Genomic DNA, 25,044 nt, shown 5'->3' with positions numbered 1-25,044 from the left:
ACCCGACGTCGATTTTCCGTAAATACGCCGAGATAGCGTCATCCCGTGTGTACGTGACCGGCCGCGAGACACGTTTTCTGGGCTTTTTATTGGGACGCTTGTTTCCTACCGCGCCGCGCCGCGCCACGCCGCGCCGTGAAATTCGGAGGAGATAGGCTGGAATGAAGGGAGACAGCGGCGGGGGATGGGGCAACAGGACGGCGGACGAGGGAAACCAGCCGGATGATGGCTGATTCCAGAATTTTGAATTTTTGCTCCGCCGGGCTTCTTCTCTAGTCACCCTTTGCTCGATACGCTGTCGAGGGTGCTCGTTGGGCAACGGTGACAAATATAATTGTAAGCTGATTTATTTATTTATTTTTTGGAGTATAGTAAATTCTTGATGATTGACAATGAGGTTGGAAATAAAAATGGATAATTTGAGAAGAGATGCAGTAAATTCTTCCTAGTTGATGCGAAGATTGCACTAAAAATTGGACTAGCAAGTAATATAAGTAATACAATAGACAGAGACAGTTTTACTCATTTACGACCAGAATTGGTACATGAAATATAAAAGGATGTAAATTAGTAAATTAGTAAAAAAAGAAAAAGTAAATTCTCCCTACTTTCCTAAAGTAAAACTAAATTTGCCTTAATTGACCATGAGCTTGGAAACAAAAATGAACAATTTGGGAAGAGATGCAGTAAATTCTACTTAACTGACCCTAAGGTTGTACTAAAAATTGAACTAACGAATAGATTTGCTAATGGACAGAAACAGTTTCACTCATTTACGACCAGAAATGACACATGAAATATAAAAAGATGAAAGTACAGTAAATTCTCCCTAATTTTCCTCTAGCTTTTGTAAACAAATATAATCAATTTGGGAAGAGGAGATACGATTATTCGAGCCATGCACTTCGTATTTATAATCGTTGACAATCGGCAACTATAAAAACGAGCTACGAGCCTTCTCTTCCCAATTTGTTCATTTTAGTGTACAAGCTGATGGTCAATTAGGGAAAATTTACTGTATTAAAAATACGGAACTGGCAGTACACGATAAAACCGTAGAAGAGGTTGCGTCATAATCGACAATAAAAACAATATAACATATCTAGAGAGACAAACATTTACATGTAATAAAAATCCGACAGAAGTTAAAAGCTAAATGATCATCGTTGGCCGCGTTGCCGGCGTCATCGATGCCAAGAATCAACGCCAGAAATTCTCATAAAATCAAAGTAACTTGTCCAATGAAACTAAGATTTGATGAAAACTAATTGATAGTTCACTTCGTCTGCATTCCATGCATCCAAGTAAAGTTCCCTCTATCCGAACACAACATCGCAACAGAAATGAATTTGAAAATTCCGATTCCGCGACTTCGGACAATTCCTCAATATCCTGCCGACGAAGCCGTTCCACGCGGAACGAGAATTACTTCATCTTCCTCTATTGCCACACGCCCAAACACGTACGTCCATTGTGTACACGCGCCATAGACATGCCTGTTCGACGTCCGTATCGCGCGCATATTTTATCCAACGGATGCGGCGACGCATCTGTATCGAGGCTGCGGAAGAATCGTTCTCCGGCTCGACTGCGTTCGACAAAAAAGGTCCGCACCTACGGCTGACTGATTATTCAGGTCCCATCAGCACGAATTTACCCCGAGCCAGTCGTCTCGTGTTCCCCTGGTCTCCGAAGCCATCCGCAAATCACTGTCTAGGAATGTTTTCACGGTACGAGCACTTAAGAGCCGAGCGTCGTCCCGCTTCTCGAGCGGAAGCGAGCCGCGTCCGCGCTGTTTACACGCTCCCATCGGCGCACCGGCTGAAAACAGTCTCGCGGCTGACGTTTCTTTCCAGTTTCTCGGTTCCGATAACATATCTCAGATCTCGGCGGACGCGGTTTGTTTGCGAGAGTCTGCGCTTCTGCTCCGCTCTGCTCTGCTCCGCTGCGCTTCGCTTCGCTCTACTCGCTCGCTCGCTCTAACTCGCTTGCTCTGCTCTGCTCCGCTACGCGTCGCTTCGCTCGCTCTCTCGCACTACTACCTTGCTCTACTCGTTTGCTCGCACTACTACCTTGCTCTACTCGTTTGCTCGCTCTACTAGCTTGCTCTACTCGTTTGCTCGCTCTACTAGCTTGCTCGCTCTATTAGCTTGCTCTGCTCTGCTCCGTTACGCTTCGCTTCGCTCGCTCGCTCTACTCGCCTGCTCGCTCTACTAGCTTGCTCTACACGCTTGCTCGCTCTACTAGCTCGCTCTACACGCTTGCTCGCTCTACTAGCTTGCTCTACTCGCTTGCTCGCTCTACTAGCTTGCTCTGCTCTGCTCCGCTACGTTTCGCTTCGCTCGCTCGCTCTACTCGCTTGCAGAGACCGAACGCTCGTCGGGTCCCGGCGACATGCTGTTCCCATCACGCGAGATACGCCGCGCAAGCAAACGTATCGCGCCGAGCAGATCGCGCTAATTAATCGCGATCGCGGGGACTGAAAGCGCCGGTTTCGACGCGCGCGATGTTCCTTAATCGGACCGGAAGCGACGCGGCAAGCGACACAGAAAGCGTCACCCCGTTCGGCGGGGTATATCTAGACGCGACCACCACAACCACCTTCTCGACACCTCGCGCGCGGGAATCGTCCGAGAAACTGACTCGAATTTTTCCGAGAATTTCGTCGCAGACATCTCGCGGTCGACGCGGAATGTTTTCTTACGTCAACGCTTTCTATTTTTCCGCGGAATGGTCGTCGTCCGCGTGTTGTGACTTCGGATGTTCGCGTTCGGCGAGCTCGCGAAGTAAAAATACGAGATCTTTGAGCGATTCGGTTTCAGGGGAAACGGAGAGGAGCTCATCAATTCGATTGGAATGGGGCATGATACTAACCTCCCCCTTATGGCGATGTTATTCGACGGACGGTCTAGGCTCGGCTTGCGAGCTTTTTACGGCGGAATCGTAAAATCTTTTAGCATCGAACTTTTAGGGAGATTTACATTCCCGTTCCGACAATGTTCGCAAATTTTTAGACGCCGGACTCGGGCTAAATTACGCTTGTTAACCGTGCGATCGTGTTCAGCCCCCCGCGCGTCCACGTTCGAAACTGAGTATTTTAGGTTCGGGGAATTTTTTGTGGCAGAACCACGAAATCCTTGAGTTTTTATTCTGTATTTCGGAATTATTAATATAAATGTGTATCGGTATTATTCGTTTAAAAATACGGCGTTTTATATTCCCAAAATTTATCTAATATATATATAAGATTATAATAATATTTAATACATTATTATAATCTTATAATATAATATTATTTATAAAATAAATAATTTTTATAATAATTTATATAATAATCGAGAAACTTCTAGTCATAATAACAAAAAAGCAAATAAATAGTACGGCATAGGGTTAAATCGAAAGCACATAGTAAAATTCTACAGATTACATTCGTCATCCCACAGATTCGAAAGGTGAAGCTTCTTCTTCCACCGCGAACGAAAAATACCGGTCTAATTTATAGCAGAGAATACGCTCGTTTTCGGAACGATTCCTCGTGTTCGTCGGCGCGAGGGCTCGATTGCACAAAAGGAAATGATTCGTCGAATTTGTTTCAGAAGAACACCGCCGCGATGTAAAACGGAATCGATTAACGGCCGAGCATCGGAGCGAACGGTGTTCACCATAGAAAGCCCTTCAGGCGCGTTTCCATGCCGGGTGAGGAACGTTTCCACCCCTGGGCCGCGATTTGTCGAATATACGTTTCAAACGTGATCGTTCCCCGCTCGTAGAAAAATACCATCGTTGTACCAATATCCCAGCGAGTGGAGTATTCCGGCGGAAAGAAAAGTCGTACCATCGCTCATCCGCCGCTGGCATAACATAGAATGTAAAGCCCTTATCTCAGCTGTGAGAACGCTCCCTCTCCTCTCTCTCTCTCCGCGCTCCTCTCCGGTGGTGCTCCTGTCCCTTCGATCTTTCGCGTGGTCTATCTATCAAACCGCGTACCGTTCGGGGATAGAGTGACAGGACAGCGCGTTAATGCCCGACCAACGGAATTATCATCGCGTCGAAATAGTTGGAGACAATTTTTAAATATTGCGCTTTTTTCTTTATAAATATATATATATATATATATATATATATATATATATATATATATATATAAATATAAGATAGATATAAATATATATAAATATAGATATCCAGGTATCGAGATAGTGTCCCAGAATTATGGTACTTCCGGGAAATTAAAGATTCCTGAGGTCATTCGAAGCAACTTTTTCCTTTACAACAATTTTCTCCGAGGCACCGTTTGCGAGTTATTAACGAAAAACAGTGACCAATGAGAGGCGAGCGCGGCTGGCGCGACGCGGCCGAGCCAACGAGCGGCCGAAGCCCAGTTCTGCTCATTGGCTCCGCCGCCTAGCGCTAGGCTCTCGCGCTCGCCTGTCATTGGTCACTGTTTTTCGTTAATAACTCGCAAACGAAGCCGCGGATTACATTTTCGCCGAGGAAAAAGTTGCTTGGAATTACCTCAAGAATCGCCCCTTTCCGGCTGTTAACATAATTATGGGACATCTTGTAGATAGCCAGGTATTTATATTTTGCTGATGTCATGGAAGTATCTCGTAAATAGCGGATGTCTCGGGTAGATAGATTATGCGATGTCGACAGTCTTCGTGTAAGACGATGTAATTAGTTCAGACTCCGTAAAGATTTATGCAATATCTCGATTGCATTCATCGTTTTCTGAAGATCTGAGGAAGGGATACACTTTTTAGATCGACTTGAAAACTCTTTGCGATGACTTTAAGAAGACGAGCTTGAAAATTGTTATAAAAAACGTGAGACTGGATTGTGGATCTTCGTGCAAAATAAAAATAGTCTTAGAATAGAATATTATTAATAGAATAGAAATTTCAAGAAATGGAAGCGAAAAAAATATATCTGTATAAATAAAAAACATATCTATGTAAATAAATAAATATATATATATATATATATATATTTTTTCTTTTGACAGTTCTAAGAAATTGTTAACAATCTAATAACATCTAAAATTCTTCTGCCTCTATCATCCCACATTCTGGATCTTACTAATGAACAGAGCCAGAATCTTTGCGTCAATTCGTAATCTTCGTAGTTATTATCGTATTTTTCAATAGAAACAAGAATAACGGAAGAAAATTAGAAGATCGAAAAATATTTTCACTTAAAATCCGAATAAGAACGTCATCACCAGACCGCGAATTTTATGCGAACAGCAGAAACATTCGAAGAATTGCAAAACCCAGTTGCATTATCTCCGCCTCGTAGAAACGACTGAGAAACGAAACAAATGTCTCCTGTGTCCAGCAACCAGCGCAGACAATTTCTAATTTCGCCTAGAAACGTTCCATCGACTCGTTAATTTTTGCTGAACACGTCGGCCGACGCTTTCCGCCGTAAAATCCGAATGCAATCCGAAAACGCAGCGAACGAAAACGTTAACACCGAAATCAGTTACCGCCGCGGTGTCGGAGAGAACTGCCGTCACGCGGCCATATAAAACACCCAGCCCCGTCCCATCGTTCACGAGAACGCCCCCGTCCCCGCGGGCTGAACCGGGGGCGGCGCTGGTTTTCGCGGGCCAAAAACAAAAGCTCGGAGAGTCATCTTCGTCGAAGCGGTCCGATAAGAATGGGGAGGCGACGCGGGGGCCCGACAAAATGACGCGGAAAAACCGGCGGGGACGACGACGATAGTCGTCGGAGGGGGAGGGGTTGGTTGGAACTCGTTTAGGGCAGCGCGAGTGGATGACAAACGGGCAAATTGCTCGAAGAAACACAACGGACTCTTTATGACGGGCGGGCCATTGTAAACGCTCTCTGCTGCGGTGAACGGGGTTTCGGTGACGGGGCACGAAGAGACACAGGGGCCATAGGAAACACGTTGAGGGGAGAAGGTGGAAAAAGTGGACGGGGCTGCGGGCAGTCGGAAACAAAATGGATGAACGGGCCGACGGAGACGGGAGCGGAAACGGAGGACCAAGAGGAGGCGCGGATAAAAGAGGGAAGATTCGGGGCCAGAAAAGCGGAAAGAGAGCGGACGAAGTGCGGACGAAGTTACGGGAGGGTGGAGGGGAGGGGGGGGCAGGTTTTCGCGTAGGTATAGTAGGTATAGTCGGTGGTAGGACAGAGTGATTCATGGCTATGGGGTCGGTCGCTTCACCGCGAAATGTCGGCGCCGAGCAGCCGCCCCGCGTTGCTTGCTTGCCTTTTACATACTCGACGCGGTGCTGCCCACCTCTACGCTCTCTATCCTCTCTCTCTCTCTCTTTTTCTCTCCCCGTATCACTTTGTTTGCCATTCGTACGCCGCGTTACCTTTCGTTCCGCGCCGTGCATATCGATCGACCTGCGAGAGAACCCGCGGAACCGGGATACGCGTGAAACCGCCTTTTCTGACGCGGTTAGACGATCCTCTCTCTCTCTCTCCCCTCTCTCTCTCTCTCACTCACCCTTTTTCTCTCTCTATCTTGTCCGCACTTTTTCTCCCGTTCTCTATGGGTCTGGCTTGGCGCTGTCGCTTCTAGGCGCTTCCACGCGCCAGTCTAGACACCCTTTCCGATCCGCGAACTGTAATTCCCTCGGACGCGCAGACTCTGATAGTTCATTAGGATAGTTCTGACAGTCTTTGCGGGGTTTTTTTTTACTTAATCGTCGGGTTTCCCGGATTCTATGAGATGTAGATACGGCGGGAAATTTGTTTGGTCGTGGAGAGTATGCTTGTACAGGCTGTTCAAAAATTATTCGGCGATCTTTCCGACCAGGTTTGCACCTTCCACCTTCGCGATTGTTGCGATTGATGCTGTCCGATTGGCAAATTACACAGGGTGTATCAAAAATGTCTCGCAAGTGGAGGGTTCCTTAGGTAATTCGAAGCAACTTTTTCCTTTGCGAAAATGCAATCCGCGGCTTCGTTTGCGAGTTATTGACGAAAAACACTGACCAATGAGAGATCGCGTACGGCTGACGCCCCGCCCTCGCGACCACTGCCGCCGCGTCATGTGGCCGGCGCGACGCGGCATTGGCCGCAAGGGCGGAGCGCCGGACGCACTCTTCCTCCAATTGGTCAGTGTTTTTCGTTAATAACTCGTGAACAAAGCCGCGGATTGCATTTTCGCTAAGGTAAAAGTTGCTTCAAATGATCGCAGGAATCGATTCGTACAATAATTTTGAAACGCCCCGTAGATCGAAATGCGTTGCCGTGCGGCGAGTAATCAACGAAATGTAAAACAAAGAACGACGTGGCCTGTAACTTGTACAGTAATGAAGTTAAGTATAATACGTAGACTTTCTTACCAGGTGTACGGCATTAAAGCAAGGAGTTTATTCAACCTCTCGGAAGGAAAAAAATTCTTCGATTCTTTCCACACGTAGTTACACATCGATTCTAGCTAAAGACACGTTCTTACCTAGCAATCGTTAGCTATTAAAGTCTGTAATCGTACCAAACATTCACCCGCCGCGGGCAGAAACAATTTTCAACTTCCTGCAGGCGATTATGAATTCATAACCAGCGAGAAGAGCTTATTATCCAGCAATCGTCGGTCTATAATCATTCCGCGATTGCACCCTCCGCAGGAATGATTTTTCAACGCGTTTTCAACCAGTCTCGAGTAAACAAAAATGGTAGGAAAAATTCGTCTCTTGCTAATGTTATTCGACCGTAAATTTTAATAATCGACAACGAAGCGGGGGAGGAGAAATACAAAGTGTTGGGAAGACCTGCTCGGATATTCTTTATATATAATATACAAGTATATAGATATATTACATATAAATAAATACGTAATACTTATTTAATTTTATTATAAATATGTATAATATATAATTAATAATGTATATGCATAATATACAAATTCATAATTACAATGTAATTACAAGTTCCCCGAATTCTTTTTCAGCTTGTAAACAAAACTGGACAATTTGGGTAGCGAAGATGCGATTATTCGAACCTCGCGTCTCGTTTTTATAGTTGTTGACAATCGGCAATTATAAAAAATGAGCTGCAAAGCTTGAATAATCATATCTCCTCTACCCAAATTGTCAATCTTTCTCTACAAATTGGAGGACAATTAAGAAGAATTTGTGTTATTAATATTAATTGTGTATATTAATTCAGTAAGCTGCGAGCTAACTAATTAGCATTGTGAACAGGTACTAAAATTAAGTTCGTTGCCATACTTTTGCATGTCGATTGCTATTTTTTCATTCATTTATATTTTACGATAGCTCTTGTCTAATAAATAAACAAACAAACATATAAATACATATATAAGCAAATAAATAAACACATAAACGAATAAATAAATAGATAAACAAACAAACAAACAAATAAATACATAAACAAACAAAAATAAATAAATACATAAACAAACAAATAAACACATAAAGATACAAATAAATGAATAAATAAAAATGTTTCTTTCGCAGTATCGGTGTTTTATCAGTAAAATTCGGTCGCGGTAAACGGAAGCGATTTTTGGGCCCGCTTCCAGCCAGGATATCATCGGCTGCGTCTTATTTCCACGAGCGACGATTTTAATTGGATCGATGTCGGCCGATAGAGCCGGAATCGTACTTACGGGCGCATCGGGAGAGCGTCGCAGTCTTCCATCAACGTTCCCCGAAGTTTTGGCGCGCGGCAAACAGGTTGCATCGGGATTTCCGTGTTTGCGCCGATGCAAATGCGCGCCTCCTCGTTTTGTACTTCGTGGAACAGGCTTCGAGGGGGTTTGCCACCAGCGTATCACTTTGTTTGTCTTAGCTGTTCGCCCCCCCACCCCACCCCCTAACGGCGCCCTCCTGCCTTCCGAGCTTCGATACACCTCTCAGGTGGTAGTCGACGCGCGCGTACGCTCGCGGGCGAGCGAGAACTCGCGGGGCTCGTGCATCGAGAGCTTCTTATCTCGAGCGCCGCGGATAAGCGTCTTGTTGTTCTCACACGCTATCGGAGACGGTTAGGTTCGCGGGGTTATCGGGTTCCTGCTGGCGCAAGATTTAAATTCTCTGGCGGCGTTAACTCTTCGCCGCGGCCCACTTTCCTGACACGCTTCCGCCCCTCCGCGCGCCGGATTCGAGTTCACGGAAGTTCGAGAAACTCCGCACGAGTCCATCCTATGCATCGCAGCACTTTGTTTCGACGGGTTCTTTTAATTCGAAAGCCGACGCGACCCGAGTCGCGACGGAAGTTCATTTTTCGTCGCGTTCGCGTGGCTGCCTCGGCTTCAGCGTTCGCGCGGGCGATTTTGGGATACAAAAATGGACAATTTGGGAAGAGGAGATACGATTGTTCGAGCCTTGCAGCTCGTTTTCATAGTCGTTGACAACTCGTGGCTATGAAAATGAACCGCGAGGATCGAACAATCGTATCTCCTCTTCCCAAATTCTCCATTTTTGTGTATTGTGCATTTTTGGGATAATAGGCAAGCGAATTACACATCAACGAAGACGTTGGAAGAATTTTAGAACGTTGGTATACTATTTCCAATTTATTCAAATTGTAACCCATTATTACCCACCGCGATTCAACGATACAAAAGAAATTGCCGATGGTCAAGAATTATAAATAGAGTAATTTCTCCCTAATTCGTGCTTAGATCGCGCACAAAAGTGGATAATTTGGGAAGAGGAGGTACGATTGTTCGAGCTTCGCGACTCGGTTTTATACTTGCCGATTTTGCCAACGATTATAAATACAATAATCTCTCCCTAATTGACGCTTAAATTGTACACAAAAACGGACAATTTGGGAAGAGGAGATACGATTATTCGAGCCTCGCGGTTTATTTTTATAGTTACAAATTGTCCACGATTATAAAAACGAGCCGCAAGGCTCGAATAATCGCTCTTCCCAAATTATCCATTTTAGTGGACAATCTGAGCGTCAGTAAGGGAGACATTATTATACCAAGTCGCGATTACGTAATCGGATGTTGTTACATGATGTAAAGCGTTCGTCTGTCTATGCAGCGGACTAATGCGCAACACGATAACTTATCAATGAAACGCGGGGACTATACGCGTGTTACGGAAGCGCCGATTTATGCATTTATCGCTGGACCGCGGATTTTATGCACTTATTACAGAAATGAACGGATCGAACGCGAAACAGCAAGAACGTTTGTAACGACTCGAATACTTTATTGCATCATTTTGTGCACTTATTAAAAGTATTTAGGAAAGAAATAAACGTCTTCGTAGTTCCCACGGATATATTGCGATCATCGTACGCAATTTGTATTGTGCGCGAAAAACCGCGGTCTGCTCGTTAAATAAAGCTGTCGAAAAAAGCAGATTCGATTTCTCCGTTATTAAAATCCAGGAACGAAAGTAAATAAAAACGTACCCCCGGGAAACAAATGTTGTTTCGTTTTTTACCGGAAAGATCGTTAATGTTGAAGAACTGCTAACGAACGTGTCCGTGTGAAAGAAATCGCAGTGCGAAGGATTAATGGGAACAAGAAAATATAAACTGGAGCATAATTAGAAGGGGCGTGTGATTAAAGCGTGATCACGGTGGTAAGAATGAACAGATAAAATGCAAAATCTGAAGCGAATGTTTTTCCCGATTCGCGCGGAAAATTTACAAGCCGTCCGTTAATGAAGGATTGTAATGCTCGGAAGAGGAGATTGTTTCTGTCAATCGATCTAGTAATCTGTGAATAGTGTAATTATATTGTTATATTCTTCTTGCGTCTTCAAAATTATATGTTTAATTATTAGACAGCGCTGCGACGTCTTTCGTGTACAGTAAATTAATTTTCCCTAATTGATGCTCAGATTGTACACAAAAATGGACACTTTGGGAAAAGGAGATTGTTTCTGTTAATCGGTATAGTAATCTGTGAATAGTGTAATTATATTATTAAATTCTTCTTGTGTATTCAAAATGATATGTTTAATAATTAGACAGTGCTGCAACAACGCTTTGACGTCTTTCTTGTACAGTAAATTAATTCTCCCTAATTGATGCTCGGATTATAAACAAAAATGGACAATTTGTGAAGAGAAGATACGATTATTCGAGTCTTGCGCCTGGTTTTTATAATTGTTGCCAATTGGCAGCAATAAAAATGAGCCGCGAGGCTCGAATAATCGTATCTCCTTTCTCCAAATTGTCCACTTTTGTTTAAAAGCCGAAGGAAAATTGGCAAGAATTTACTGTATTTCCAAAAACTATTTTATTCGTTTTATTTAGAACTTCGTGACGGTAATATAATTGAAACCATTATTAAAAATACCGCGTATCGTAGATATCGGTAAAAATGTTTAATATAAATGAAAATTCGAAATAACTGTTCAATTACAGCGAGAAATTATCTTAATTGCCTTTAGCCAACTTCTGCGAAATGCGGTAAAAATTCTCTCCAATTGTCCCTCAGCTTGTAATGAAAAATGAACAATTTGGGAAGAGGAGACACGATTATTCGAGTCTTGCGCCCTCGTTTTTATAATTATTAGCAATCGGCAACTATAATAGTAAACCGCGAGGCTCGGATAATCGTGCAGTGTATGCAATTCTGTAAACTAAACGCAACTTTTGTTCGAAACGTCTGTTTGTATAAACATGTACGTGTTACGTCCTACTTCACCGCTTTAATTCTAATTAGATCTATTCTTCTTCACTCTATTTTGCTTTTTCAATAGCCACGACGCTTCTGTCCAAAAATGCGAAAGCGTTGTAAACATAACTCGATATCATCGAATAAAATTAGGAGCTTGCTGAATGGTGCCTTTCTTGCTTCTTCTACAGTGTGCCAGGTCTGATATCGGAAGATGAACTAGTAGTATTTTTATTGTAACACGTAAAATTGCTATTTCTTTATGACGTGTGTACACGTCGTCGAAGAGTTCAAAGAACATATAAATAAAACAAAATACCGCGAGACTCGGATAATCGTATCTCCTCTTCCCGAATGATCAAATCTCGGTTTACAAGCTGAAGGAAAATCGGGGAGAGTTTACCGTACCGCGAGAAAAAGGAATAACCGTGTCACACGACCGACTGTCGCCCCATTAGAAGAAGCACTTGCGAATAAAATCATTTGTCCAAATCAGCGAGCTACGACGCGAGAAGGACGGGGAATCGTCGAACGAACGAGCCACTTCATTCGCGCGGTAAATGTTCGAACGATCAAGATTTCGTCCCGCGGTGAACGAAAGGGAGAAAGAGAGCGAGAGCGCGCGCGCGCTAGAGAGAGAGAGAGGGAGAGAGTGTGGCGGGAAGATAGGGGTGAAACGAGGAAGGGTGAGAGTGGAACGGGGGTGTGGAAAAGGGTCGCGAGTCTGCTGGAAGGCCAATATAGGTGGCTCGCACGCTGGAATTGTAGCTCGTTTCGGAGGTTCACGCCCGAAGAACGGGGTTAATGACAAGCCTGCTCTCAAGAGCGTTTCGGAATCGATTCGTGTTCGATGAGAACGCGCTGATTCGAAACGGAAAACTTGGAACTAACGGGGGATATGCCCCTTTGAACGAAAGGCTTGGCAGAGCGGCGTTATTGCGCCGCGCCCGGGAGCCGCGCCGCGCCGAGCCGAGCCGAGCGGAACCGCGGAAAACTTATCGGCGTCGGGCCAATCGGTTCGGCTCGGTTCGTTTGTCCAATTAACAAACATTTATCCCCGCGTTCCTCCGCGGACCGGTCAGCAAGCTTTCCGCCATTTTTTTCTTTCCTGCAAGTTCAACCCTTTGACGCACAAAGGACATTATGAAGATCTATCGACGTTTAGCCTTTAGGTTGCGAGCAAAGCTAATTAAAACGGTGGAGCCAACGAACATCAAACGGTCGCGCCGGTTCTACATGCTTTCCCGACGTTTCGTTTCTTTCCGCGCGTCGAACGGCTCAACCTGAAAATTCCTTCGCTGAAATTGTTCGGCGAAGTTTCGATTTTATCGGGCTCGCCCACAAAGCCCCCGTAATTGCCCTTTAAATTTCTTTCGACTGTAGTGAGATCAATGACACTGGACGAGAAATAGGGAATTCATTGTTCTCGCTGTTGATTACTATGAGAATTAAATATCTAAGAATTTCTTTGTTTGCTATTACACTCGATCAATGGCGTCGCAAGTGTAGTAAATTTTCTCCAATTTTCCTTCAGCTTGTGAACAAAAATGGACGATTTAATTATTGAATTATTAGAGGCTCGCGGCTCAATTTTATAGCTGCCACATTGGCAACAATTATAAAATCGAGGGCGCAAGACTCGAATAATCGTGTCTCCTCTTCCCAAATTGTTCATTTTTCATTACAAGCTGAGGGACAATCGGAGAGAATTTTTACCGCATTTCGCAGAAGTTGGCTAAAGGCAATTAAGATAATTTCTCGCTGTAATTGAACAGTTATTTCGAATTTTCATTTATATTAAACATTTTTACCGATATCTACGATACACGGTATTTTTAATAATGGTTTCAATTATATTACCGTCACGAAGTTCTAAATAAAACGAATAAAATAGTTTTTGGAAATACAGTAAATTCTTGCCAATTTTCCTTCGGCTTTTAAACAAAAGTGGACAATTTGGAGAAAGGAGATACGATTATTCGAGCCTCGCGGCTCATTTTTATTGCTGCCAATTGGCAACAATTATAAAAACGGGGTGCAAAACTCGAATAATCGCATCTCCTCTTCCCAAACTGTCAATTTTGGTTTATAATCCGAGCATCAATTAGGGAGTACTAATTTACTGTATATGAAAGACGTCAAAGCGTCGTTGCAGCACTGTCTAATTATTAAATATATCATTTTGAATACACAAGAAGAATTTAATAACATAATTACGCTATTCATATATTACTATACCGATTAACAGAAACAATCTCCTTTTCCCAAAGTGTCAATTTTTGAGTACAATCCGAACATCAATTAAGAAAAATTAATTTACTGTACACGAAAGACGTCAGAGTGTCTCGTCGCAGCGCTGTCTAATAATTAAATATATAATTTTGAAGACGCAAGAAGAATTTAATAATATAATTACACTATCCTCAGATTCCTAAACCGATTAACAGAAACGATTTATTCGTTTCTGTTTTCCGCTCGTCAGAATCGTCTCGGAGATTTTGTACTTTTTGCACAGAACCCCGCACAGTCCGCTAATTAAATAAAGCTCCGCCGGAAAAAGCTTGTCCGCGCATCGATTCGAGTCTCAAGGATATGGACACTATCGCGGATGAACATTTCGCGGGGAAAATGACGCGAGCTAATTGCAACGGTTCCTATTTATTCACGGTCTATCGGTCGGCCTCGCCGGAATTGCTTGACGCCGCGCGGGCGAGCGTACCGATAAACTCAGTTTAAATAATGAGCCCCGTTTCAAAGATAATTGTCGATTAATATTCCGAGGCTAATTGTTGACGCCGCTGCTACTTCTCCGGCAGCCTTCTGCTTCGCCAAACCATCCCCACCACCGCCACGGGGAACCGGGGGTGTCTTTTTGTGGATATCGTCGTTCATTATACCGTTTGCCGCGACGTCAACGACGTAGTTTTCGCGGAGCATCGCTGCCGGTGACAATACACGTTTCGTTTCTGTGTGTGGTCTCATCGACGAGGCGTTCCTTTTGGTCGGCGGAGATAGCCCGCGGATAATTTCAGAGGACAAACGACGGCCATAAAACACCGCGGCAACGGAAAATAAAGTATTAATTGTAACACCGGAAGCTTTGAAAATTTCTAGCGAGGAGCCACGAAAATATCACGCGAAAATTATTGTGTCGCGTGCACAGTCGCCGTACTGGGTCGCCGTAAAAATAAAATCCCCGCGATTCGCTGCATTAAGAATGAAAACAATTCGTTTCATTTCGCGCGGCGATAGAATTTTCCCGGGCACATTTTATAAACGTTGAAGCGAAAGAAGCAAAATTTCGCTTCCTGTGGAATGGATTCCAAGAGTACGCTGTCGTAGAACTTCGAGAAATATTAAATTTAAAACAAAACAAAAGAGAAAAAAAAGAGAATTTCAGGTGCCACGTATTTACATGTAAGAGATTTATAGACGATTTATAGACACGAGCAGGATGTCCCAAAAATGTCTCGCAATCCGGAAATTGGTTCCTCGGATCATTTGAAGCAGCTTCTTCCTTTACAAAAATGTTCTCCGAGGCACCGTTAACGAGTTATTAACGAAAAACAGTGACCAATAAGAATCGAGCACGGCCGAGGCGAGGCGGTCCCTGCCAACCAGCGCGGGAAGCCCAGTTCCGCTCATTGGCTCGGTCGCCTCGCGCCTGCCGAGCTCGCCTCTCATTGGTCACTGTTTTTCGTTAATAACTCGTTAACGGTGCCTCGGAGAAAATTTGTGTAAAGGAAAAAGTTGCTTCGAATGGCCTGAGGAACCCGTCACTTTCGGATTGCGAGACCTTTTTGGGACACCCTGTATAAGCGATTTATAGATTTTTAGACGCGACGGAGAAAGTAAGATGATAGATTGAAAAATTGGCATCGAAACGAACGACTTCGAAGCGCAAGAGCATCGCACAGAGCGGGTTAACAGAATTTCTCGCGGATTGTTTAAACCGCGAACGATCGATTCGGACCTCGGACCGTCGTCGTCGTCGTCGGTTTCAATCAAGCGATCCGAAGCCAGTCCCCGAATGCGCCGGACGATTCAATTCCGCGATGAAAAGTCGGCCGGTTTTATTATCGAACAAACCCGGACGCGAAGAGCGACGAAAGTCTTCGGAGAAATCAACTTTCCAATAAATAGAAAATTCACCGCAATTCCTGCGGGTCGCAGACACTTGTACACTTGGCGAATCAGTGCCGGCGAGCGAGACCAAAGCGGAAACTCTGCCCCCTTTAACTTTCCTGCTGATTATTTTCAAACAAAGAAATTCGCGAACTGCGAACCTGCTTGCATACTTACTTATCGATATCGCCGAAATACGTTCGCTCCTCTAACGGAATTCATGCACTACTGTGATATGAGGAGAACAGGAAGTCCCTCTGCAACACCTATTCTCTATCCTGCATGCTATAACACGGTTTCGCTCTAACACAATAGAATAAATTGTGGGAGTCCTCGTATAGCACTCTAATCTATAATAACACTGTTTCGCTCTAACACGATAAAAAAACCCGAAAACCTTTGTTCGACACTGGATTAGCAGCACTTTTACAGCACTGGATAGCATGATTTTTGTTTAACATATTTCAAAACTAAATTACCTTAAAATAATGACAGAGGGAGGGAGGGAATAATGAACTATAGTGTCTTTGCATGAAAATATAATTATTATAATTAAGGATATATAAATGTATGCCCTTCCGCTGAAAGGAGCCGAAAATTCGAAAGGTAGCTGCAAAATTGTCTATCTTCGTATCACGAAATCTACAACGACCTTGCAAGAACCAGGAAACGAATCAAAATTACAGATTTTTTAAAGGGGATAGAAGGTGCAAAATATCTGAACGAAGAAGAACGTTCGTAAAGTAAATTTTCATAAAGATGAACTATCTAGTTTTTTGACAAAAAATTCCCTAAGGGCACCCTACAGTATACTAACAATCGCAACATCAGCAAGGCGGCCATAGCGACGTCTGAAATAGTAACTTGAAGGGATATGAAGCGTGTTAAAAAATTACAGATTTTTTAAAGAGGATAGAGGGTGCAAAAAATCTGAATAAAAGAGAAGGTTTAGAAAGCGAAGGCGATATTGTTCGACCGAAAAAACGTTCTCGTTCGATTGTATTGAGTGGTGACGAGGAAGAAATTGATTAAATTAAGGTTACATTAAATGAAAATAATATTTTTCCTTGTTAATGCATGTTACACATGCATTTGAATTTTTAATAAAAGTTATGTTGCTAATATGGAATTAAAAATGAATTTTTATTTTTAATGAGTTTTCGGAGCGTAATTTAATCTTTTTGTACTGACCTTGGGTCTCACATAGCACAGTTTCAACTCGGCATTTTCTAGGAACCTATCTACCGTGTCGTAGAAGGGTTACGTGCATTTAATCGCAAGGAATCTGCAGAATGAGCGCCAGTTTATAATTGCCCGAGCCTCGAAATCGCGAGATTCCTTGAACACGAGTGTCTGGCATTCGAAAAGCAGCCGACGAGAAATATTATAAAAATATATATATATTATATAACAATAAATAAATATATATATATCTTCTATAAATATATAAATATTTTTATATCTAAAAAATAGACATCGCCGAAAACCATGAAAACGATCGATAACTAATCTCATTAAAAAGCGTGGAAAATTGCGGGGTACTGTATCGAGACGCCCGGCCCGGAAATCCTCGGAGGAATCCGCGGCGAGTTTCCGCGAACGTTGCATATCTGGGATGAATTATAACTCGACGAAATTGGTCTAATCTCTTAAGAAACGTCGCGGAAACTATTTCGATCCGACGCACGAAGTTCGGAACACACGCCGGACGACTCGAAACTTTGATTCAATAACGAGTGCATTCCACGTGCGGCCGGGAGCAACCATCACGTTTTCACCGCGGAAAAAGAATCGCCCGCCCCGCAAACGAAACTTTCATGTTAGAAAACTTTCTGGCCCGGTGACTAATACAACTTCCGTACCGCTTGTTATATTAAAGAAACCTCAGAGAGACGCGTCTCATTCGCGGAACAGAGAAATTCCGGAGGGGGTTAAACATTTCCACTTCACCGGCTGCTCTCCGTAATCATCCCACCCACTCACCCCCGGGGCCACCCTAAACGACATCCGACGAACACGTTTTGTTCGGAAAAATTCTGACGCGCGCGCGCGCGAAGGAAATTCTAGAGAGACGGGGGGGTCTCCGGCGTTTCTCGCTTCGCCGATTGCTAATCGTTCGCCGGAAGGACGCCGGACGGAACGTTCGCCGCTCCGAAAATTCCGCGCGCTTTGCGTAAAGCGGTGAAGCGGATCGTCGTAATGTTTTTTTACAGAAATCCGACACAACCGCTCGGCGAACCGCTCCTCGAAAGTTACGGCAGATGAACTTGAAACTCGGATGCAGTTCGACGTTCTTCCTCGCGCGAATTAACACCGGCAGAATTCCGCGCGTTTTAAACCGTCGCGAACGTAGAACGCGACGAGCAGTCTCGGTCGATTTATAATGAAACGAGACGCTGTTCGACCGTATGACACTTTTTTTTTGTCGCATCGCTCACGGTCAATCCTCGAGGCGACTTTTAACGAAGACCGTTCTTTTGCCCCAGCAAAAGTACCAGTCGCGAAGAGAATCGCGAGCGAACGAAGGTAAAACATTCTCTGCTTCACAAATTGCCGGACATTCCTCCACGGACGCGTCACCCGAGGAACATTGGATAATCCCAGAAATTTGTCACTCCGCCGCGCTGTACAAAAATCTTCTGTTTCTAGAACGAAGTGCGCGCGATCATCGCTATTCTCGCAGAGAATCGCCGCGAAGTCCATTATCGTCCCCGAAAACGACGCTTGACGAATGGGCACGTTTTATTCGCGAACGGCGAAGTGTCGCCACGAAGAGAATGCAGATGAAGAAAGTTAAACGCTCTCGCTTCGTCGACTGCTTCATAATCGTCCCCTGGAACGATACCTGCCGAATTTTTGTTCCTTAGAGAAATCTGTCTTCTACTTCCTTTCGTGCGCGAATCTTTGTCGCGAAGGCACGTGCACAATTCGTCAATCGCTATATTAATTCCCTGAGAAGATATCTGACGAATTCGAAGCAACCTAGCGAGTCTGTCACCGTTTTCATACAAAGTTTCCTCACGATTTTTACAGAGATGCTCGACGAGTTAGGAAAGCATCTCGCAAGTCCAACAGCAACGAACTCAATACATTCGCGAACAAAATTAGATTAACTTCACCAATCGCTATAATAATTCCCTGAAAAGATATCTGACGAATTCGAAGCAACCTAGCAAGTTTGTCACCATTTTCATACGAACGACCCTCGCGATTTTTACAGAAATCCTCTCCTAATTCGTCAATTATCTCGCAAGTCGAACATCAAGGAATCCGATGCATTCGCGAACAGAAAACTTTGTCAGGCGAACAAAACGTACACGAAGACACGCGTCTCCACATTTTCGCTTTGCGATCGTTTTCCACGCGAGGAAAAAAATTCCACTTTAAAAAATTCGCGTCTCGAGCATTTCCAGCATTTCCGCATCCCGAAATACCCTAAAACGATACCCGACAGCTTTTTAGCAACCTAGAACATCAACCACGACTTCCATACGACCGATCGTCACGATTTTATACAGAGATCCTCCACTGATTCGCCGATCTAAGCGAAAACTCTTAAGCGAAACACGATGCGTTCGCGAGCAGAAAAATCTCCCAGACGAACAAAACCATAAGCAAAGATGCACACTTTCACTCTCTCCGAGTATTCCACGTTCGTCACCTGCAACGACACTTTAAAGAAATCGCATCTAGAACATATCCAACGTTTCCACTTCACAAGGTACCCTAAAACTATCCCCTAAAAACCTGTCCGAACTGTGGTTTCGAAACGCGTTTGCACCGAAAAGTGCTGTCACTGTTCCGCACGGATCGCGTTGGCCACGATCGCTTCATCGCGACACGAGCTCCGAGCCTCGAACATGCTCGTCCGGCCGTTGGCGATCGTTGACGGAAAAGTCGAAAGAAACAATCTCTTACCGAACGTGGCGTCGCGGGAGCGGCGGCGGCACGGGGCTGCGAAAGTTCTCCATCATGTTGTAGGAGTCGTGGTCGGCGGACTTGTGGTCCAACGCCTCGAGATGGTCCAGCCGTAGAAGCTCGGGCTCGCGGGGCGAGTGGAGCTCACAGTGGGCTACGTGTAGCAACGGCCTCAGCGACGAACCGCCTTCGCATCGTTGCTGCCGCGAAGGCGGCCTCACCTGGCGATCTACACCATCCGACGCGTGCTGGTCGTCGCCCCAGACCTCGAACTCGCCCGCGGCCGAGTAGTCGCCGAATCCACCGTTACCCTTCACCGTTGCACACTTTTTACGACGATCGTCCGAGAGACCGGGCCACGCGGAGCCCCGTTCCTCGCCCTGCTGCTGCCTGCCCTCCTTCCGCTTGTATTTCACCAGGTACTGCCGTTTGCTGGGCAGCGACAACGACAGGCTGCCTCGCTCGCTGGAGCGACGGGGCGTCAGATTTGCGGAGGGGTCGCGACCCGCATAGAACGACCAACGACCAACTCTTCGCACCACCCCCGCGGCGGAACCTTAGCGCGTCAGCTCGCCGCGATCCGCAACGATCTGCCCCGAAAGACAAGTCGATCGAACGAACTGGTGAAATTTCTCTCTTCTGCCGCTCTTCCGGCGTTTAGAAGATCGCTCCGATCGTCTCTCGATCGTCGACGAGAGAGCGGCTGCTCGCCGAAGGCTCTTCGCACCACCTTCGCGGCGGGCTCTTAGCGCGTAGACTCGCCGCGATCTGCCCGAAAGACAAGTTGATCGAACGAACTGGTTAAATTTCTCTCTTTCGGAGCTTGAAAGATCGCTCTTTGGTCGCCAAGATCCGACGGTTTATATGACACCTGGACTATGGATATCAACGATCTACGCGAAGATTCCGGTACTCCGAATATTCGGCACCAGGAGCCAGAGGCTTCCGAAGACGAGGGAACGTCTGCTATTGTCTTCTAAAACGTGGCGAAAGTACTTCGACGGCTGCTTTTATCCTTATGGCGAGGAGTCGAAGAGTTCGCCGCAACGTCGAGGATCCTGATCGACGAGTTCGAATCTATAAGAAACTCCTAGACGGGGCGAGTTGGTCCTCAGAATCACCGAGCATCGTCTACGAATTGGAAGCGTCAAGGTTGGTCCACTCGAGGGTATCCTCTAAAATCGCTAAAGGGTGAATCGTGAAGTATCGGCGAGACGGTCCGGCCGGTACTTCGAAAAACCGTTCGTTGTCTCGGCACTGAACTTCGAGACTGAACCGATCCTCCGAACGTCTTGATCGTCGATGAAACAAACGATCGACTGGGGGGGATGGATCTGATATGAGAGATTCGCCTAAGGACACTTGGGTGTCAGCGCGTAGCCGGTGTAAACGCGTCCACGAAAAAGGTAGCGAGAGCGTATCACCAGCCGGCGGCAACGAAGGGGGAAACTCGCGTACGCAAACTTTGTTATCGATCTGTCAACGCCAGCGAGAAAGTTCAACCCTCCCGGCCCGCGAGCGATGCTCTTCGAAAAGGGGGTTCACTGTTGCGCGACACAGTCCTCTCCTCTTTCTCTCTGCCTCTGTCGCTCTTCCTCTCCCTCTCTCTCTCTCTCTCTCTCTCTCTGTGTCGGTGATATCCTGTCTGTCGCGGTCGATCCTCGATCCCGGGGATCCTGCTTCACTGTGAACACTGTAAACACTGGACGACGGACGTATACTTTTCACACCGGTGCCACTGTCGCTCACCAACTCCGAGAGAGAGACCCGCCGGGCGAGATATCCCTCTCTCTCTTTCTCCGCGCGCGGGTTAACGAGCCTCGTTAACACAATGTTTCACGTGCACGGCTGCGTGGACGGGTCCCGTTGACAGAGGCAATTCGTTTCTCCGGCGAGTAACTAGCTGTTGGACGTCCCCGTACGCCGCGCAGACACTCTCGGCACCGGCAACTAATTGGGTCAGGGGGCCGGGAACCGCACGCAAATCCGTGCTGGTTCGGAGCGCGCGAGAGGAGCTGCGTGCCCCCGAGAATCCCAGGGGGCCGAAGGGACACCGACCTGACACGGCGAGAGGCCGGCGAGTGATCGAGCCCCGACGATGATGACGATACGGTGTCGGCCGCAGGCTCGAGAGATTGCCGCGGAGAGCTTCTCGAGCTTCTCGGACTGGTCGCGCGCGGCTCGGACGCGGGGGTTGCTCTAAAGATGATCGCGGGCAGCCTCCGCCGGTGGTAGTTCCGGTCACGCGGCAGAGGATCTACCGTGTTACGCGAGGGTTGAAAGGTTACTGCACCACCGGGTCGCTCGGGCTTTCTCCCCTCTTTCCGCGCACGAACGGTGAAAACGATCTCTCTCTCTCTAGCTCGCTCGCTCGCTCTCTCTCTCGTCTCGAGGCTCGAGTACGCTCGAGGGCAACGCACACAACCGCGCCAGCTGCGGATCAAAGACTGAAGGGCCACGGCGCCGCAACGCCCGGCACCGAATGACACTGAAGTCCCCTCCACGGGCCAAGTTCTGCGCCTGCGCCCGACCCGATAACCGCGTCCCCGACCACCCTCCCTACCCCCTTCGGCACCGTGCCGCCGCGAGACGAACCCTTGGAATGGAACGCCGCCATGCGAGGGGCGCGTACACTAACCCCTCGCAGAGCCGACGACCCTCTCAGTCCGATGCCTGAGACCCCAGACGACCGATGGATTAATATTAACCTTGAAATTGCACGGTGATACGCGGTTTTCTTTTTTCCTTTCCTTTCTTTTTCTTTTTGGTATTCTTGAATGACTCGGTCGGCGCGGGTTCCACGACGTACCGACAGGTTCGGGATATTTCGGTAGTTTTATTTTCCGATGGTGGAAGTCGAAGAAGTTTCCGCGAAGGTTTTACGCATTTACGACGGAAGTGGATGCGGTTGAAACGGGATTAAGGAGTGACGATACCTTGTTCTCGACTTGGAACGATTGTTACGAGGAGGGAAGGGTTACCAAGTGGCTTCTGTTTCGTAGAATTGACGCAGCTGTCTTGGTTTTGCACGGAGATCCGTTGTCTAGCGAGGAATAGAGTGCTGATCTTTATATATGCAGAATAAATGTTTTCTGTATCTGTTTTCAAGAACGATTGTCGTTTGAGGGTTTCCTTCTTTCTTTAATTCTTTGATGTAACATTTTCTTCGCAGTTAGTGCGATTCTTCGATTGCAATGATTTCTCAGGAGGGAAAGAGAATTGATGGTTATTGTGTGACTGAATTTAATCGGGTGCTTAAATATTGATGACAAGAATTTTATTTCAATTTTGAAGAATAAAATGAGTTATTACTAGAAATTTTTTTTCTTGAAAATTGCACATCGATACCATCTTAACCCCTTGATATAACATTCTCTTCGCAGTTAGGGCGATTCTTCGATTGCAATGATTTCTCAGGAGAGAAAGAGAATTGATGGTTATTGTGTGACTGAATTTAATCAAGTGCTTAAATAGTGATGACAAGAATTTTATTTCAATTTTAAAGAATAAAATGAGTTATTACTAGAAATTTTTTTTCTTGAAAATTGCACGTCGATACCATCTTAACCCCTTCATATAACATTCTCTTCGCAGTTAGGGCGATTCTTCGATTGCAATGATTTCTCAGGAGAGAAAGAGAATTGATGGTTATTGTGTGACTGAATTTAATCGAGTGCTTAAATATCGATGACAAGAATTTTATTTCAATTTTGAAGGATAGAATGAGTTATTACTAGAAATTATTTTAATTGAAAATTGTATATCGATGTCATCTTAACCCCTTGACATAACATTTTCTTCGCAGTTATTGCGATTAGAAATTTTTCGATTGCAATGATTTCTTAAAAGGGAAAGAGAATTGATGGCTATTGTGTGACTGAATTTAATCGAGTGCTTAAATATTGATGACAAGAATTTTATTTCAATTTTAAAGCATAGAATGAGTTATTACTAAAAATTTTCATGACGAGTCGGACTCGTCGAAGTTCGGCAAGGGGTTGATACATTGTTGAAAATTGTACATCGATATCGTTCGATTGTTTTAACTTGCTTCAAATCGCATCCGTTTACTTTTGTCATAAATGCATAAAATGTGCAGTCTAGCGATCAGGCAATAGTTTGGAAGTGCAGAGTTATCGACATTGTGCGATGCTTGAATCTGTTTTCTAATTTGCGGAACGTTTTCGTTGCGAGACGGACGACTGGCAGGCGGCAAAGAATTTTAGATAAATAATTTAGAAAAGTCTATCTATCTAATCTAGTTGTTCTCGATTTTTATCGGACTTTAAATCTGCGCGCATTGCATTCGAAAAAGGTCTTGAATTTCGTACTATTCTTCAGTTTTCTTTCACTGTTCCACTTTAATTCTTTAATTCTTCTCGAATCTGAAGATTCTAAAAACTTATACGAAGATTTTACTTATAAAAAAAGCTAGTTTAGTCGAGATAGTCAGTTCGCGTCAGCATTAACGCGTTCAACGCCGACAATCAACCACGAAAATTCGCACAACTCTCTCTCTCTCTCTCTCTCTCTCTCTCTCTCTGCTTCGCAAAGTCAAAGCAACTTAATTAATTAAACCGAAACTAGAAAGTTAAAATTTATCAGAGCGAACGGAATTAGAACTCTTTCGCATTCGAAACATCCTAGTCGAACTCAGTTTGTTCGAATATGTATATTGCAATAAATACGAATTTTCAAAATTGGTCAAAAATTAGTGTCACTAAACACAGTTAAACAATGCAAATATTAACACGCTAAACGTGTTAACCCTTTGCAGACGGAGCTATTTTAATTACGAAATCCAAAAGATGCTTTCTGATCTGCAGTATTTTTATTTTACACGATTCAGTGCAGTTTATGCATCTGAAATTCTGCCTATTGGCAGCTACAATAATTGCAATTTTAATAGTTTTTTTTTTAAATACAACAAATATGATACCGTTACAATTATGCAATGAAAAATGGTGTAACAATTTTTAGTGGCGCCTCAGACTCGCCGCTCGAGTGCAAAGGGTTAATATATCGACTCGAGAGTTATTATAAATCCGATAATGTCTAACGCTCGGAATTCTTCCTGGAAAACAGTTTACCATTTAAATTTAAAAAAGATCTCATCAACATATTTCGTTGTCTACCATAAATATAAAAAACATAATAAATATGAACATAACAAACGAGCCGTTTATTTTGAAAGTGGCATAAGTCACTTTGTTTTTAAGTCGATATATTTAAGGGTTTGCGTTTGAACAGGTTTAAAAATATGGATGCTAACTTTCGAGAAGATTTACTTGTATTCGTTATCTCAGGATACTGATATCTTTCTCAGTATAAATAATTTCGTACAAACATTAAAAAATCACCACTTTTCATTACGGTAAAGTGACTTGTGCCACTTTCAAAATATATATATAA

General features: G+C 44.7%; 1 protein-coding gene across 9 annotated transcripts in view; it reads right to left on the bottom strand.

Moving 5' to 3' along the window:
- The window catches only part of Ten-a (Teneurin-a transmembrane protein), a 1,349,343-nt gene that overhangs the window by 187,051 nt on the left and 1,137,248 nt on the right, over nucleotides 1-25,044 (bottom strand). The window contains exon 1 of one of the 9 annotated variants that reach the window (XM_033473296.2): nucleotides 19,633-22,089. The exons of 7 other annotated variants lie outside the window; for them this stretch is intronic. In XM_033473296.2, coding sequence (XP_033329187.2) covers nucleotides 19,633-19,688 — 56 coding nt within the window. In that variant the 5' untranslated portion in view covers nucleotides 19,689-22,089. Of the gene's footprint in view, nucleotides 1-8,610; nucleotides 8,876-19,632; nucleotides 22,090-25,044 lie in introns of those variants that run through there. One more of the 9 variants, XM_033473295.2, reaches the window with a different exon arrangement.

Source organism: Megalopta genalis, chromosome 4 (assembly GCF_051020955.1).
Source record: "Megalopta genalis isolate 19385.01 chromosome 4, iyMegGena1_principal, whole genome shotgun sequence".
Taxonomy (NCBI): domain Eukaryota; kingdom Metazoa; phylum Arthropoda; class Insecta; order Hymenoptera; family Halictidae; genus Megalopta; species Megalopta genalis.
Note: the sequence above shows the minus strand (reverse complement) of the source record. Positions and strands in the feature narration are given on the sequence as shown.